Here is an 18,510-nt window from a genome sequence, read left to right as displayed (position 1 = left end):
CCCCTCCACCCTTTCCTATTTACACAGACTTTGATTCCATTTTTTTTCTTTCTCATAATTTTTTCTTTCCCTTCTTCCCTTTCCCCTTCCCTTCCCACCACCCCAAATCCTTGGACCTTTTCCTATTTCAAATTATCAATTATTCATTTTAATCATTTTAATCTTTATTTACACTTTCAGTTTCTCACACTAGAGAAACTATTTGGTATTTACACGTGTGTCCTATTTATTTCACTTAAGAGTATGGCCTCAATATGCATCCATTTAGCTATAAATGTCTCTAGTTTCTCATTCTTTATGGCTGAGTAGTACTCCATTTTATAAAAAAACCCACATCTTCTTTATCCAGTTTCCAGTTGATGGGCACTTGGGCTGTTTCCAAGCTTTAGCTCATTTTATTTTTAAAAAATTTAGCAAAGTGGAAAAAAAATTTTTTTATCAAGATGACAGCTGCATTTTATTAAAGAGTCCACTGTTCTATAACGATTTCATAGGTAAAGGGCAGTCTCTGGCCTCACTTCCCAGCCCCTCTCAAGACACCCCTTGTCATGCCTGGGCGATGGGCCCCATCCTATGCTTGCAGGGCCACTCTGACTCTTCAGGCTTAGGCACTGGCCCCCACAGGGACAAGGAGAGCTGCCTCCTTGTTTTGCAGGTCAGGAAGCCAAAGTAGTTGGGCCCCGAGAGATCTGCCCTAGGCTGCCCTGATCAGATCGCAGGAGGCCTTGGCAGTGGGGTGTGGCTGGAGACCTGCCTGCTTCAGAGGCTCCGCAGTATTTTCTCACAATCAAGTCACGGCTTGAGTCACTGCTGAGGGAAGAGAAAGAGGAAGATGGGGAGGAGGGGAATAAGAGGAGGAAGAGGAAAAGGGGAAGAAGAGGGGGAGAAAGGGAAGAGGAAGGCGGAAGAGAAAGAGGAGGAGGGGGAGGAAGAAAAGGGAGGACAGAGATGGAGGAGGATGAGGAGCAGGAGGAGGGGAAGGAAGAGCCAGAGAAAGAGGGAGGAAGGGGGGGTTTGGAGGGAGAACTTCCACACATCTCTTGGCTCTGGTGCTTTCAGGCTATGTCGCCTTAAGCCAAACCTTTCTGAGCCTCGGTTTCTTCTTTACGAGGGGCACGTTTCAAGGGATTTTCCAGGAGAAAGTGAGACAGCAGAGTCAAATGCTTCAGGAAGATGAGTTCCAGCTACCAAGGCTGGGGGACATCAGTTCCCTGGCCAGAGCAGGTGCTACCAGCCTCAGGTCTCCTGTGGAGGGTGACAGGAGGTGGGACTTGGACAGGGCAACAAAGCAAACAAGACCTGGGTGTGACTCGTCCCTGGGGCCCATCTCCCACCTACTTCCCACTCTTCTGCTCAAGTTCACCAACTCATTTCTGTTTCTCCAAGTGGGGCTTCGCAGCTGCGGCTTCTCTGCTAACCCTCCAGGCAACCTCTTCATCTGCTTCTCACTTCAGGCCTCAGTTAAGTGTCCCCTTCACTGGACACTGCTGGACACTCCACACTTGGCCATCATGGTCAGTTCCACCCATGTTCTCTCCTGCTGAAGGTCCAGCTTCCCCTTACCACTGTGTGAGCACAGCAATGGCCTCTGTGGCATCCTCTGCAACCCCACAGCCTGGGCCTAGTGCCAGGCACACAGTAGGTGTCCACTAAACACCCTTCTCTCCACTTGGCTCGATACCAGGCCACCTTGCCTGGCCAGCCCTGCCACAGCCACCAGTTCACCTTTGCTCCTACAACTCCCTGTCTAGAGATGCAGGAAAGCCGGCTCTCTTCAAGTTCTTGTTGATTTAACCCAAATCAAAGTCCGATAGCTGAATGGAAAGACAAGCTCAGCAGGCAGGAAGTCCCCAAGCATGTTATTATGATGGTGTGTCCTGGCATGGCTGAAAATGCCCTGCCTTTATCCCTCAGCCATGGAGCTGTGACTCTCTTTTTTGTAGAAAAAACAAAATCTTCTTTGTATGAACCCTTCCATCACGGGGTTCCCAGGGGCAAGAAGGGTCCCCCTCCCACTGCTTCAGAGCTAAGGGGCCCACTGTAATTCACACAGTAACCTCATAACTGAGGAAGAGGGGCCAAAAAAGAATCAAAAGCCAGCACAACATGACTTCTCTGAAAAGGCGAAGTTCTGTGAAAACCATGTGCCCTCAAAAAGGGGTTGTCTGGGTCATTTCCAGTAGAACTGCTGAGAAAAGAACCATTTCTGTCTTTTACCACTTAAATATACTACAGTGAGTTACTACTCATTGACAATCATGGGATCCTGATTTTCACTGATTTATTTTCAAAAGTAAAAAACATATTTAAAAAATTTAAGTCACCTGTGTTATGATTCTCTATTGTTGGAAAAGAAAATGAATTCATACCTAGAAAAGTTCTCCAGTCACGAGGGGAAATGGATGTGGCAAAGTGGATTTAAACACCTTGAGGGACAGTTGCATGACCTTAGCAGAATGTAAACCCAACATAAGTTGAACATAAGTTCAACCCAACATAAGTTGAACAGCATCTGACTATAAACCCCTTAAAAGAGTGTTTGGCCACTTTCAAACAGTGGGCCCTGGGGGCAATGTCACCATCAATTCTGCCTCAATTTTTAGCCTCTAAAGCCAGCATACTACTACTATGATTGCTATAATATTACCATTTCCTGATCTGTGGGATAGCATGAGGCTTGAATGAGGTAGTGACCATAATAATGGTGTTTGGAAGATAGTAAATGCTATCTAAGTGGTAACTAAAAGCAACAATGATGATTGATATATAATCTAAGTAACACCATTCCCACTAGTGCAATTTACTTTGACAAAGGAGTGATCTCAATTATACTTTCTTTTTTTCTCATAGTCGCTGAATAATTTTTTATCTATTGCTTATTGTTAGCTCTTTTGTTTTACTGAGAAATAAATGATACAGTACAGTTGTTGATGACCAAAGAGCTTACTTTGCTTTACCTATTAACACTGGATGTGAGGAGAAAGAAGGAAGAAGAAGATTCTTAAGAGAAAGGAAGGAAGGAAGGCAAATCTCTAAACCATATGTGTTGAAAGGCCTCATTTTGGGGGTGGGAAGGAATTTATCCATCTAGAGTAATAGAATACTAAGCTAGTACTGCTGAATGTGAACCAAAGTTATAAAGCAACACTAACAGTAGCTTCTTCCTGGGACTTGCAATCTTTTTACTTTCTTCTCTTGGTTTATCCATTTTTTTTTTTTTTTTTGATACCAGGGATCAAACTCAGGACCTTGTGCTTGCGAGGCAGGTGCTGGAACCACTGAGCTAAATCCCCGGCCCTTATCTATGTTTTCTTAACTTTATTCAATCAATGTATATTGCTTTTGCAATCAGAAAACTTTTTTAGTTCACAGATGTTTGATATGTATGGAATTGCCACCTTTGCTCAGAAAAGCAAGGCACATTCTTGTTTCCTCGAGCCCACACAGATAGCCATCAGTTGTGCACAAACAGAAACATCATTAAAACAGTCTTGGAACCAAGACTGGCCGGCCTGGGCATCTGTCCCTGAGAGCTGTGCCAGAATGGTTTCAGGAATGCCCTGCCTGCTGTGACCACTTGACACCAAGAGAAAGGGACAGCGATGTCATTCAAGACCTCCTTGTGTTCCTTAATTCTTGATCTTGCTCTGTAATCCACTCATGAGTCTAAATTCTTCTTAAATCAACATTTCCTGCCCATACAGCTTCCTTTGAAATAACTGTATCAGAACATGAATTCCTCCCAGTCTATCAGCCAATGGGGACAGAGCAGGTCCCAAGAATGATCAAATTCCTTGCACTGGTTCACACTCAACCGAGACCTTGATCCCTTGCAAAGAACCCCTTGAAAGTATGGCAATTCCAGAAGCATCCTCTGTGTGCTCACACGAAGTCCCCTCCAGCTATGCCCACCAGCCCCACTGTCACAGCATCTCCCTTATGACAGCAGAGCCAGGCAGCCAGTCAATGCTCAAATCCTGGCTGGGGCGCTCACCAGCTATGCAACTTTGGGGATGATTCTTTTTTATTTTTTTTAACTGCAAAAGTCTTTATTTTCTTTTGGTCCGAGACTTGGGAGGGGGCTCCAGAGAGGTGAAAAAGCTGCCTAGTGGCTGGAGGGAGAGGGTTAGGCCAAAGCCCTGATGCCAGGTGAGCAGGAGCCCCTCAGAGGCGGCTGGGCTCCGGGGCCTCCTAGTTGTGTTTGAGGGTGAGCCTTCTGAGGAGGTACTCGCCCAGCCCAGCCTGGGGCCCGCCAGCCCGTGGACATTAGTGAGGTGGTCGCCTATCTTCTTGATGAGTTTCATTTCCTCATCTAGAAAGTGGTTCTCCAAGAAATCACAGAGATGGGGTCTTTCTTGGCAGAGGCCAAGGCATGAAGATCCAAAAGAGCTTGGTTCAGGTTCTTCTCCAGGGCCAGGGCAGCTTCCATGGCATCCAGGGTTTTACCCCACTCATCTTCAGAAGGTTTCTGCACGTCTTGGAAGAGCACTCAGACTCCGCGCTGGTTTTGCATTTTCAGGAGATGCTCGGCACCCTCTCGTTTCTCCTTGCCAGCTCGGGGAAGAAATGGCCCATGCCTGATGGAGCCTCATCGTCATGGTCGAAGTAGTAGCCCAGAGAGAGGTAGGTGTAGGGGGCCCGCAGGTGCAGATTCACCAGGCGGTTGACGGCAGCCTCCACCTAGGTGGAATAATTCTGACAGATCTGAGAAGTCATGGCTGGTCAGCAATAAGGAGCTACCCACAAAAGAACGGTGTTGCCTGGTCCTGGAAGCAGAAGATGGGTGAGATGATGGCCCCGAAATCTGTAACTGGAAGGTGGATGGAGGATGAAAAAGAGGGAGTCCCCGGCTCTGTTCCGTCCAAACACTGTTGAAGCAAGAGACAGATCCTCGGGACCTCCAGACGCATCACTGAGGATGATTCTTAACCTTTCTGCATGTCAAGTTCCTCATGAGTAAAATGGGCACAATAGTGTGTATTAAATAGGGTGTTGTGAGGATTAAACTAATCCTGCAGAGCACCCAGCACAGAGTGTGTCCCAGCGTGTGAGCTGTGATGTGTGTTAGTGGCCAAAGCCTCCGCTCTGACCGCACACTGTCACTAAGTTCCCACCAGCACAGGAAACAAATCTTCACTCTACAGAAAGACAGAAAGGCTCTGAATACAGTACAGTCCCAGGCAGTGGCTCATGGATTTCAGCGGTGTCCCTGCTGGCTTGGTGCATGGAGTTCTCCTGCAGCCCTTTTTGCAAGACTAGACCCCATCTCCCATGGAGCAAGCCAACTGGAGCCCAAATCTCAGCCTACAGGGTACTAAGAGCTGGGAGGAGCTCTGACTATGGTGGGTTCTGATCTTTCTCCAGATAAGTATCAAAATTCCGATGTCCCAGCCCAGTGTGGTGGCACACACCTGTGATCCCAGCACACTGTGAGGCTGAGGCAGGAGGATGGCAATTTCAAGCCCAGTCTGGGTGACTTAGTGAGATCCTGTGTCAAAAAAAAAAATAAATCTGATGGCCAAGCATATCACAAATCTATTAAGTCAGGATCTCTGAGGGTATGGTAGGACTCGGGCATTGGTAGTTTTTAAAGCTCCACAGGTGATTCCAATGTGGAGTAAAAGCTGAGCAGCACTGCCATGGGGTTTGAATGCTTTCATACTGTAATGAGCCATAGAGGCTGACTTGTGCTAATATTGCAGTACAGAAGCAGATGCTAATTTTAATAAATTGATGAGATTTGGGAGCAGAAAAGGCTCAGGTACAGGCCCCTTAGGAGAAAGCTACACCGTATTCTCTTGCCTATCTGAAAGGCATACGGGTTGGGGGATTCCCCAAGCAGTCCTGCCTGTGTTCTGGTATTCTACCATCTCTTAATAAGACCCCCACGAGAGTCCAAAGGGAAGGCAGGACTCGATGGCGAATCAGCGCCTCACATCGCTAAAGCAGCCTTGCGCAAGTCTTTTGGCCTGATCAAGGAGGGCTGACCTGCGGAGAGGGGAGGCAGGAGCCATGAGGAGTGTGGACAGCTAGGCCACCCCCAGAGGCTGTGTGTCCCCGGGAAGCTCTTGAACTCTGCCCTTCCTGTTTCTTTGAGTCTGAAAAGGGGGCAGCGGCACCTACCTCTGGTCACCGAGTGAGTACAGGTGACGTAAAGTGGACGCTGCCTGTCCCCGAGAGCCCTGGATGGATTAGGGTATGTATCGTTCCCACTGCCACTCCCATGATGAAGTAGCAGTACTTATTCAGACTCCTCTTGGATGAACCCTACCTGAGCAGCATCCTCACCTGCTGGGAGAGGCAGAAAACTCCTTTCCATGGAGGCCTGAGACTAAGGTTCTGCATTGTCCTTGGGACGCTGAGATTCATGTGACCGCACTGACTTAATGGCAGGCTTCCACTTTATCTTATTTCTTAAAGAAGGGGCATTTGTTCTTTGCTCCCCACACTGAAGCCGCCCATCTTTCCACAAGAGGCTGTGCAGCCCTTAGGACAGCTTCCAAAGTCGGCTCTGGACCTCACACGGTGTCGTGCAGCTGTCTCCCGTGGTCACCACAGTCCTCCCATGGCACCGAGACGGAAACAGGCTCCAAAGGGGCAAGGACTCTGGCCACAGGAACCAAAGAACAGGCCGGGCTCGGGTTTTATTGAACGACCAGGAGGAAGGTGCGTCACATGGGAGGATCTTCCTCTCTGGGCTCACGAGAGCACCACCCCCTTCCAGAGTCCCCAGAACCCCGAGTTACTAATCAGAAGGCCATGTGGTCAGCACAAAAGAAGAGGGAACTGGATGACCTCATGTGAACCTTCCCTGGCGGCCCAGAAACCAGATGGACTTAGAATCTGCATGTTCCTGCAGTGTCTCTCTCCCTCCCTGGACAGAACTTGGCTGAGGGCAGGAAGAGGCCCGGCAGCTCCTCCTAGGCTCCACTAGTCAGTGCCCTCAGGGTGCCCAGGCCTGTCCAGACACAGCAGGGTAGAAGCGGTGAGGTTACAGATCTCGGTTCACTTTGTTTCAGAGGATATCTATCTTCTAGCCACCTCAGACACACCTGGCAGGTTTTTACCAAGCCTGCTTCTCTCTTCCCCTCTGTGGCTTTGTCATGTGACAACGTGGATCAAGGGCAACCAGCCAAGCTTTGCCAGAGGTCAGGGAAGGGTAACAAAGCAATTTAGGGTCACACAAGTTGCCAATCCTTTAAATAGTGCTGTCTCGGCCTCTTTCTAACTATTCTGTAGCTTGTGCTTGGCTCCTGAATGTGTTTTAGCCACCCCTGTCCACACTGTCCCAACCTGGGTGTCTTTTCCTGCCCACTGACAGCTTTCTGGGACACTGGTCCCCCACAATGTGACCTGCACGGAGGTCCAGATTTCTTTGCTCAGCCCTTGGGATGTCAAGCATCCTGTGAGTATTCCAGTGGAGACGATCACAGATCAAGTCCCTCAGGACTCCTACACTAGGGCGTACCTTTTTGAGGAGCACCTTACAGAACTTGTATTCTGCAACACCTTTTAGTAGCAGATATCCCTGCAGGTCTGACTGCCTTAGTTCTGCCACAGACCCCACTCAGTTTCTGTGCATCACAGAGACATCCATCTAGGATGCACCCCATCTGTCCCTGCCCTGCAGAACCTGTCACTTACTAGACAAACCCCAAGCTGCCTTGCCTGGTAGTGGGGCCCCAAGCTACCAGGCTTCCTCCACCTAGGCAGGCTTCACCTCTGTTTTCCCTAAGAACAGACTGCTTGAAATTGTTGGTCTGGCTTTAAGCATCCATGCTTTCATGGTTCAGCCTCCCTGGACTGCTCCGACCAGTTAAGTTCTACTCATCCAGAAAGAACCCTGTCAAACATCACCTTTCCAGAAAGCCCTTTCTGCCCCCCTCTTCCTGCATGCTGGCTGGGTCGTTGTCCCTCTCGTGTGCTGTCCGGGCACACTGGACATCACTCTGTCCATGTCTGCTCCATGGTGCTGGCATCCAGCAGCGGTGTAGGAGTCAGCTTCCTTCACCAGGTGGAGGTCATTGAAGAGTCCCATCCTCTACCTTCATGTTAACTCCAGCATGCGCCCTGGAGCTCAGTGGCATAGCTACGTCCCGCTCTGGGTGACACTTCTGCAAAGGCTTCATTCCCTGCAGTTTCCCTTCTCTCCAACCACCTCTTGCTGACACCATACCCCTCATCTGGGGACCTTAGCTATTCTAGCATCCTCTTCTTAGTAAGTACGATGGATGGCAAAATTACTTGTGCGTGAAAAAATGATTAGGAACCAGGACTCTGGAGCCAGTCTGCCTACATCTGCCTCCTGCCTCCCTCCTACAAGCTGTGTGATGGCTTTGGGCCAGTTGTCAATTTCCCTCTGCCTCTCTTCATCTCCCAAAAAAGAGGGGTAATGATCATGTGGTTGTTGCAACGATAAAATTTGGGTGCACAAGTTCACACCCAGAGTTGTGCTGGGCCCATCAAGAGTGCTACGTGAGGTTTGCCGGTCCTGTCGTTATTTTCAGAACATGGTCCCACATCCGTAGGTCTGTCTTTCCAATAGGATTTCATTTTGAGCCTAACTTGAATTATCTCTGCACAAATCTATTTCCAAATGAAGTTACACCATGAGGTTCCGACTGGACATGAATATTTGGAGGACACTCTTCAGTCAACTACAGTCAGTCACCAGAGTAGAGAATCATCCAGAAACCAAGGACATTTCAGAACTCTTGGGCCTGATATTACAGATGAAGGAAGAATTAAGAGGGTGAGAAGGTGTTGTTCCACATGCCTCATGTTACAGCTCCTATTCCCTTTTGCATGCTCAGAATATCTGCTGCTACTGACCAGGAAACTTCTGAGTTTGCTCAAGTTTCTTTGCTCATACATAGATTAAACCATTAATGGATTCTAATTCAGTGGGCTACAGGGAGGTGAAAACTTTCCCAACTTAGGAGGTACTGCCTAGTTGGAGGAAGTAGCACCTTCAAGGCTATATTTTATTCTTGTCCTTCCTCATTCCTGGCCACCATGAAGTGAATGTCAGCTTTACTCCACCACATGATTCCCACTATGATATTTTGCCTCATTGTAGGCCCAGAAACAAAGATGCCAAGTTACCATGGACTGTAACCTCTGAAACCATGAGCCAAAATAAATCTTTTCTCTTTTCAGTTGATTTGCTCAGACATTTTGTCACAGGAACAGAAAGTAGACTAATACAGGGTATCAGACATCACAGGACTAAAACACTGACAAAGTAGGTAAGAGGCTATGTGCAAACGACACTTAAAAAGATTAAGAAACAATCCTATATTTGTTCTGTAATGCTATGGAACACAATACTGAATTTGCCTCTTTTCTCATCTGTACATTGGTCTGTAGGTTCTGTGAGGTGGGGGACTGAGGCTGTCATATCCACCAGTGTCACTCCAGTACCATCCCAGAAGAGGCCCTCACCGAACCCTCCTTGAATGCAGGAATGCCCAGCTTTTACTGAATGCTAATCACATGCAAGGCACAGAGTACATGAAAATACTTCTTGGAAACAATATAGAATTGATTTAGAAATTGAGCACCATAAAAATTTATTTATTTTGGGGGCTGGGGATTTAGCTCAGTGGTTGGGCCACCTGTTGCACAAGCACGAGGACCCAAGTTCGATCCCCAGTACCCCCCCCCCAATTATTTATTTAAACCTCCACTAAGAATTTAAAACTGTGAAGGCATGCCTGTAATGGGACAGATAATACAGGCACCCTTGAAAACACCTGCACCTGGCCTTCAGAATCAGAAGACTTCTTATACCCCCACCCCACCACTTGCAAATCTGCAGTTTGGAGCAAGTTTCTTAGTTGCTCTATGCCTCAGTTTCCTCATCTGTAAAATGAGGATGATATCAGTACCAACCCTCAGGCGGTTGGGGGAATTAAATGACTTCATTCTTGTAAAGTGTTCAGAATAGTGCCTGGAAATGTGAGGAGTATTGTACGCTTAGTGCGGGGAACACAGCGGAAGTTCAGTGACGTCCCTTGGCTGAACAAGTGAAGCACTTCCGGGGTAGGAGCAGAGGTCAGGGACAGAGGAGTTCAGGGGACCCGCGCAGAGGATGGACCCATGCCATTTTAGTTTGTAGGGAGGGTGGGCACAGTGAAAGGAAGGAAATGGCCCTGGATGGACGTTGCCGTGCGGTGGGGCCGGTCTTCCAGGAGGAAGAAAGTTCCTGGGAAGGCCGGGGCCACATCTCTGCCTGACCAGGCTGCTCTGCTTTGCTGCCCTGAAGAATGGACCAGATCCCAGGGCCTCTGCAGTCAGCTTTTCCCAGGAGGCACTCAGGGATGCCTCTGGCCTTGGTGCCTCCCTATCACCAGTGACTCACAGGCAGGAGAAAAACCTCTACCGCCATCCACCCGGGATGAAAATTCCCTCGAAGTTATTAAGACAGTTTCCCAGAAGAAGAAACTGCGGCTTAGAGAGCCCACTACCTTGCCCAAGACCCTTCACCTAGAAGCCGCAGAGCTGGGAGGTGAACTTCTGTGGTCTCCTCGTCACCTCTGCAGCACGGCACCTCTCTCCCGCGCCGCCCAACCCTGAGTCTTAGCTCCTTTTTCTGTAAAGCTGAAATGGTCAGTGGTTCCCAGCTCCCAGTTCTCTGTGGAAATTAAAGGGCGCAGTGTAGGCCAGGCCTGGCCCACAGTAAGCATATTTCGGGTCCCTCCTGCAGCAGTCAGCCCTCACCCCAGCGATGACAGGCGTCTCACAAGACTTCAGTCGGTTCTAAATCCGGCAGTAACCAACTCTGATGTATGAAAAATGCCCTGTGATCTGGAAAAGGCACTCCACTTGCGGTGCCTGTCATGGCCTTTGTAGCATGTTGCTGTAAAGTTTACCAGGCAACTTTAAAGGCAGATTAAAAGAGAAGGAAGAATGGAGCCGCCCCGCACATGCGCAGAAGAGGTCCACGCATGGGCCGCTACCCCCGTCCACCCCCGGACCAGGGCAGGGGCGGCTCTTTCTGACTTAACCAAAATAGGAGAATTAGAAAGATTTTATTTCACTGCAACTGAAAATGAGAAACGGTTGAAAAAACTCAGGACAGGTAGTCCAGGGAATCAACTGTATTTATGTGAGTCCAACTAGTAGGGCTCGGCCCCTATTTGAAACCAGAGCTTCTCAGGGATCAAGAGGTCCAACCCACTTCGATGTTTTTTTAAATTTTCTAATATGTTAATGGGGAAAAAAGGTTAAGTCCCGGAGCGGGTTACATATGTTGTGGCATCCCATTAGTGTTCCATCTAACAAGGTTGACACCAATAACTGAGCTGGTGAGTGGAGGGTGCAGTATGAGCCAGTGTCAGCGAGTGATGGGTCCGAAGCTTGTAAGGCCACCAGGGCACCCTCTGCAGGAAATGTCAGCAGCCAGAGTCCAGGTAGGTCTGAGTGTCCACACGCGCCCTCCCCACCCACCACAGGGACCAGACTGCCGTCCTGGAGTGGAGCCTGAGTGGACCCCAGTGCCCGAGGGAGCCTGCACCCTCGAAGCCAGGTGTGGTACGGGTCATGCGCGAGGCTGGGGCCACGACTGTGTTCTTTTTTAAATTTTTATTTAATTCTTTTTTTACTTATTAAAAGATAAACAAGTGGTTGCTAAAGACATCACTGTAAAAATATTCTGTGATTAGGGCTGGGGATTAAGCTCAGTGGTGCTGTCGCCTGCCTCTCAAGCGCAAGGTCCCGAGTTTGATCCCCGGTACCAAAAAAACCAAACCAAAACAAAAAACCAAACCAAAAATATTCTGTGATGGACCACTTAAGCCTATGAAATTATTTTTTATTGACTGTATTAGAGTAATCACATTACTGATGATATCTTATTACATGCATATGTATATACACACGTACACATATATGTGTACTTTTTGGGGGGCCAACTTGGAGAACAATTTTTGGCTAATGTGTTTTTTCCTTCATTGTGCTGTCATGATTCTTAACTTTTGTGGATTCAAGGAGCTCTGAAAATCTGATGAAAACCCTGGACACGCTCTCTCTTTCTCTCTCTCTCTCTCTCCTTCTCTCTCTCTCTCTCTCTCTCTCTCTCTCTCTCACACACACACACACACACACACACACACCACACACACACACACACACACACACACACACACACAACCTGCCCCTCAAGGGACCTCTAAAATTCCAGACTCCAAGGTGAACTCGGCCTAGGGAAGCTCTGGCGTCCAGGGTTTCGCTCCACCCTGATTATGTCCCGGCCCGCCTGGCACCTGGCTCGGGGGCCTGGGGGACCTTTGGCTGTGCACCCAGCACGGTGGCAGCTAGGGACATTGGAGGATGCGGGGGGGGGGGGGGGGAGCGGGCGGGGCCGGGGCGTGGCGTGACAGGGGCGTGTCAGAAGCTGTGGGCTCCACCCACCTGGGGGCGGGGCGAGCGGGGACACGAGCCCGCCCCACCCCCGCGAGGTCGTAGCGCTGCAGCCACCCGGGTCCCGCTCAGAGCCGCAGCCGGCCGAGCGTCGCAGGTCCGGCAGCCGCTCCAACATGAAGACGCACTTCTGTATCCCGGTGTCCCAAAGGCGGCCCGACGCGCTGGGGGGCCGCTACGTGGTGCGCCTGGGGCCCGGGTCGGGCTGGGCCGGGAGGGGACAGGTGATGTGGTCCCCTGTCACCCACACTGCTCACCCGGTCTTTGTGTCTGCAGCTGTACTCCGTGTACCTGGACGGGCTCCTCTTCTGCCGGGTGCGCTACAGCCAGTTGCATCGTTGGAACGAGCAGGTGAGGGGGCGGAGGCGGGGCTCAGCGCGTCTGCCCGAGGACCGCTCTAGGGCTCTGGCTGTGTGACTCTTGCAAGATTGCGTTGATTTTTCTGGCCCTGGGTTCCTAATCTGAAACTGGGCTGGGTAAGGACTGATTGTGAATTGCTTGACACACACCCAGATGAATGCACGTGGGTTCCTACAGGTGTGAGCTGAAGGCACAGGTGTTTCTTCCAGCCTCATGGTCCCCACCGGCCCACCGGATGGGGTGCTGGGTCTGTGGTGGGCTTCATCTCAGTGCCAGCTGCTCCCCCGGGGGCGATGTTTCCCTTCAAAATGAGTAAAGGGAGTCCAGACTGAGGCGCAGCTTTGGGAATTTCTGCTCGGGTATTTAATCTCCTTTCTCTAAAGAGTTCTGAATTTACTGCCTAAAAAAAAAAGCGTGTCTCCAGTTTTTGTTTTCGAAAGGCCACATTCGTAGGCGTCAAGTTCTGACTTCCGAGGAACCCCAGAAGTAGTTGATCAAGTTAGGAGGCCATGTCCCACTGCTGTCCCACCCTGGAACAACACTGGGACGTGGGGTGGTGCGTCCTTTCACGCAGCCTCGGAGGTTCTCCTGAGTAGATGCGCCGGATTTTATTTGACCGTCTTCCGTTAGCAGACAACTCAGTTTGACTTTTCAACTCTTGAAAATGCCACCACCGGGATCCTTCTTGCTTTTACATTGTAGTGCCTTGGAAAAAAATCCATTTTCAAGGTATGATTAAAGTATGTCTTTTGAGTTAGCAAGGAAACGGTTGTAATGTGACCACTAGCTAAGTTGTACTGCTAGTGCCTGCGACCCAGTAGGTCTTCAGGAATGACTGTCAAATGACTGAACGAAGAAGCATGTGAATTCAGATTTGAGAAAGGTGAGAAGCTTCTTTTGACCAAAACCCATCTGGGGAGTTGTGAGGGCTGCAGTCAGACAGATGGGGAGAGAAAGGACCCCTGTTTTGGACACTGGGAGACATAGGTCAGACTGTTCTCTCCCACCCTGCCTTCTGTGCTGTGAGGGGAACGAGGAGGGGCACCGGGAGAGCGTGGGGCAGACTGACCGATGCTGGCCTCTTGGCTCCCCTCTGACCTTCAGTTTTCTCACCAGAAATTACAAGCAAGTACAGTGGACCCTTGACTTACGAACTCAATTTGTTCCCGAAGGCTGGTTGTAAGTAACTCAAGTTGGTCAATTGCCTTCAGAGTCTCTCTCCTGTATAATTTTAGGCCACACTTTCTTCCAGGCAGATCTCTTTCCTTAAAGAGACACTGGCCCAGGATTTCTCAATTAATCCCACACAGGAAAGGATGTTGTGATGTTCCTTCCAGAACTCTTTAAGGGTTAGATCTGTATCTGAGACCACCTGGAAGCACAAGCGGCCAGCATACAGGTCATAAGTCAAGACTTTGTAAGTTAAAACTAAAATTCCGGTTGTAACCCAAGTTGTTCATATGTCAGGCTGGTTGTAACTTGAGGGCCCATTGTAAATGGTTATGGGTGTCAACCTGCCAGGGTGCCTGGTACATTGTACATGCTCAGTAAATTTCTGCTAATTCAGGGATTCAAGAATTTCTAAATTTAGCCCTCCTTAACCAACAGATTCAAGAAAATACTTATTTTCAGGAAAAGTTGGAAGTGACAAATCAGTCGTAGTAGGTCCAGAACCAGCAACATCAATGAATAAACTTTTGCTCTTGATCATCTTTTTTGGGAGTCATGAACAAGACACTGTTATTCACTGTAGTGGGCCCTAAAATACCAGACTCCCACAGCTTACTGCCTGTGGGGCTGTAAAAAGTAGATATTAATGAATATATTTATCCCAGACTTTTCACAACCCTGAAGTAGAGATTTATTTGTGCATTTTCTCACTTCCCTTCACTTTGTGCCTATTAGTTTTCCACTTTCTACATGAACAACTTCATTTTAAAGAAACTATTAGATCTTAGGTGGCTATTGATATTTATTCTTAATTTAAAACAGTTAACAATTAAGCAGCTCAGTGTGACATGGTCAGTGCCAAGTACTTTACATAAATTACTTTGCATGTAATTTTTATAACAGTCCTAGGAGCTAGGATTATAATTAGCCTCATTAAGAAATAAAGAAACAGCACAAGGACCTGAGTTTGATCCCCGGTACCAAAAAAAAAAAGAAAGAAAGAAACCAAGGCACACCAAGACACAGTTTGCCCAATGTTAAATTGTTGTTATAGCCAGGATTTGATCTTCAAAACCTTCTCTGATCCATTACATCATGTGTTTTCTTACTATATTGACAAAAATCCTATCAGTGAAATAATTGAATCTAATGATTGAGAAAAATCTAAGTTGCTTTCCCCATATTTTGGAATACTAATGAAATCCCCCAATTTGGGGTGTTCAGTAGGATGAATTTTGTTTGTTTGTTTGTTTCTCTTTTTTTTGGTACCGGGGATCGAACTTAGGACCTAGCGCTTGCGAGGCAGGTGGCGGAACCACTGAGCTAAATCCCCAGCCCAGTATGATGAATTTCAGTAAATCTATGCACTCACCACCACTGTAATCAAGATCCAGGGACATTCCCTCGATGGAAAGTCCCCCTGGCCTCTCTGCCCTTGGTCCTCTCCACACACCCCTGCCCCGGGCAGCCCTGACTCACTTTCTGTCACCGGAGTCCCGGGCGCAGGGTTTTGTGGAGGCTGCTCAGCAAGGCCTGTAAGGTCCGTACATCATTGTCCTCGTTGTCGTCGTTGTTGGCATCCCTCTCATTTCATAGGGAAAGACTCTGAGTGGGGCCACCAGACTTAACAAACAGAAATATGGGACCCCTAGTTAAATTTGAATTTCAGAAAACTAAACAACTTTCTGATGTAGGAATGTCCTGTGCACCATTTTGGGCACACTCAGCTGGCATCCTGTATCTTGTCTGACATTGAAAGATTGGGTGACATTCCCCAATCTTCTGTACTGGTTTTTGTTCTTCCTGTTCTATGGAGGATGGGAAATGTCTCCAAAATTCATAATTTGACTCAATGCAAAGCACTACAAAAAAAGAAACATCAGAAAGCACCCCCTTTGTGTGATGAGCATAAGTTTATTTCCACTATGTTTTCTTCAATATTTGCGAAGCTCCTGTTGTATCCTATGCATTGTGTTAAATTATGTGAAGACTATGGCTTTACCACATGTAACTTTTGGCTGTAAGAACTAGATTTACATTTTGTTTATCAGATACCTCTAGGGTTGAGGAGCAGCTCCTGCCCAGGTGAGCTGCCCCTCGTCCTTGTCAGCCAGGGTGTGTGGAGAGCTAATGCGTACAAGACTGGACCCGGGGGAGAGATGGTATGTGGCTGTGAGGTCAGCTAGGTCCCATGCTCACTGGCATTGTCATCTGCAGCCCTGTTGCCTGGTGAGGCCCGCTCGAGGGTGGCAGCATGCCCTGCTGCTGTTGAAAGATGCTGTCCCTCTGCCATGTGAACTGGCTGGCCCAGCTTCTTTCTGTACTTTTGGACACATAGAACCAGTTTGATCAATGCCTCTGCCCTGGTGTGCACCACCCTTCTTAAATGGATGTAAAGAAATCTGGCCCAGAGTTACCGATCAGGGTGCCCTGTGTAAGTGATCCAGGCTCTGTGAACAGGGTGCCTGCCTTCTGCACTCTGCCAGTGTCAGACATGGCAGTGGGGACAAGTCAGGAAAGAGAGGACACTGTAGCAGGGAGGGAAGACTGTGCAAGCCCTCACACTGCTTCACACACCTCCCTGTCAAGAGCTGACCCATCTGGATCCTCCCATTTCCCCACTCCAATCTGCTCCTGTCAGGCTGGGCCGTTCACTTCTGTTTGGGAAGACTCTTCATTTTGTCCACCTGTCAGGAACCTGTGCTTTCTCAAACCCCACCTCTCCCAGAAGGTCCCCCTTAATTGCATAAAGTGTCTTGCTCTGATTCTTGTGCCATTTTGTGTTTAGATGCTACAACTCAGTCTGCTCTGAGCTGTGGCCCTTTGTCTGATGAGTCTGGGCTTTGATTACAAGGGCACTTGGGGAGGTGAGGTGAATGAGTCAATGTTAGAAGTAGAGTACAGGAAGGACACCATCCATATTTTTAATTCTACATGGCCCAGGTTGTCACAACTCTGGGGTAGGTATGGGGACTGAGTCCAGTAAGACAGGGAAAGGAGGTGATATTTCTAACTGGTGTGTACAATCCCGTTCATGTCAAAAGACAGAACTACATGAGGTCTGCGCATTGGTGTGGATTGTTCTGGGATTTGAAAAAATGCCTGAATGTAGTTTTCTAGGAAAAAAAATACCTCAAACAAATAAAATGCTTCATAATAAAGGCAAAGAAGAGTTTTGTTTTCCTTTTGCTTTTTAAAAATGTTTTACTGACCTCAACTCTAGTGCCAGGTAATCCTCAGTATGCTGGGGGTTTTAATAGCCAAACTATGTGCTATCTGAGGCCCATGGAAAAGGTTCCAGGTTGGAAGAGTTGAACTTGGGGTTGATGGTTGGCTTTTGGCAAACTTCACTGCCCAATTTGCAGTGTGTGTCTCTTTCCCCATAGCATTAAGAGGGGAGGCAAAAGGGTCCTTGGGGAGTGAGCTGGGAGGGTTTTTCTTGTGATGAGTATCACAACCTTAGTCACTGTTGACTTTCCCCTAGCTCTTGGACTCAGGGTCAGGGGTCGTCCCCCCCACGCCCCAGATAGACAGATAACGCAGGCAGCCCTGTTGTCTCAAGCCTGCTGCAATGAGAACTAATTTGGGAGCATCTGCGACATTTATGAACCCATGCCAAGGAAGACAATTGCCTTTTAAAGATCACTTAATCAGTTAAGCAGGGAATAATTGCATGCAAAGAAGACAAATTTTAGCTTCTGTTGAACGGAATTAGCAGAGATGGAATACATAAATCCCCAGGTTGTTTGAGCAGCCCTGCCTGGGTTGGAGCGCCATCTGGAGTGCCTTTTGACAGTCTCGGGTATGGCAGCAACATTTCCTTGAGTTTGAAGGCACAGTTGTGGCTATGGTATTTTACACTAGGGCTAGATGAGAGGTTGAGCAGGCCAACAGGAGTCAGGCGAGTAATTTGAATGAGATGAGGATCAGGCGAGAGGCAGTGGGTATGGGGCGGCCTGAGAATGTGAACCCACTAATTCCACATCTTCTGATTTTTGAAGAGAAGCCAGAACATTCATTTTTTTAAAGTGAACTGCATTTTTTGGGCAACAGTTTTATTTACAGAGAAGATAGTACAGAGAGTTCCCCTGTGCTGTCTACCCAGCTTTCTCTGTTATTAACATTTTCATTTGTATGGAGTATTTGTTGTAATTAGTGAATCACTGTTGATGCATTATTATTAACTAGAGTGCATAATTTATTCAGACTCATTAGTCTTTGCCTAATTTCCTGTTTCTGTCCCAGGAGCCAAGGCAGGACCCCATATTACATTTAGTCACTTTGTCTCCTTAAACTCCTTTGACTCTGAGCATTTCTCAGACTTCCCTAGTTTTTGTGAAGTGTCCCCCTATTGAAATCTTGTATTTTACCACATAATGAGTGGACTTAGGGTTGTGGAAGGGAAGACATCAAAGGTGAGACACCATTCTAATCACACCTCGTCAGGGGTGCCTACCTCCCACGTGACTATGCTAAGTCACATGGGAGTTGCTGTCACCCGTGGCTCGGTTCAGGAAGTGTTTGTCAGGTTTCCCCAAGCAAGGTGCCCCTCTTCGC

General features: G+C 48.2%; 1 protein-coding gene and 1 pseudogene across 13 annotated transcripts in view; one reads left to right on the top strand and one right to left on the bottom strand.

Moving 5' to 3' along the window:
• Nucleotides 1-1,097: 1,097 nt before the first annotated feature.
• LOC101720778 (ferritin light chain pseudogene) lies at nucleotides 1,098-4,716 on the bottom strand (annotated as a pseudogene).
• Nucleotides 4,717-12,448: 7,732 nt separating this feature from the next.
• Nucleotides 12,449-18,510, top strand: part of Snx31 (sorting nexin 31) — a 69,123-nt gene continuing 63,061 nt past the window's right edge. For 6 of the 13 annotated variants that reach the window (XR_015442851.1, XM_021262698.2, XM_021262703.2 and 3 more), the window contains exons 1-2: nucleotides 12,449-12,605; nucleotides 12,700-12,774. Coding sequence is in view for 8 of the 13 variants with exons in the window: in XM_021262698.2 (XP_021118357.1) it covers nucleotides 12,540-12,605; nucleotides 12,700-12,774 (141 nt within the window). In the remaining 5 variants the exon portion in view is untranslated. The remainder of the gene's footprint in view (nucleotides 12,606-12,699; nucleotides 12,775-18,510) is intronic. The other 7 variants (XM_004850168.3, XM_021262697.2, XM_087190680.1 and 4 more) reach the window with 3 other exon arrangements.

Source organism: Heterocephalus glaber, unplaced genomic scaffold (assembly GCF_053883595.1).
Source record: "Heterocephalus glaber isolate CG9 unplaced genomic scaffold, H.glaber_assembly_v1.0 deba00001555, whole genome shotgun sequence".
NCBI classification, from domain to species: domain Eukaryota; kingdom Metazoa; phylum Chordata; class Mammalia; order Rodentia; family Bathyergidae; genus Heterocephalus; species Heterocephalus glaber.
The sequence above is the reverse complement of the archived record's forward strand: the minus strand, read 5'-3'. Positions and strand labels throughout refer to the sequence as shown.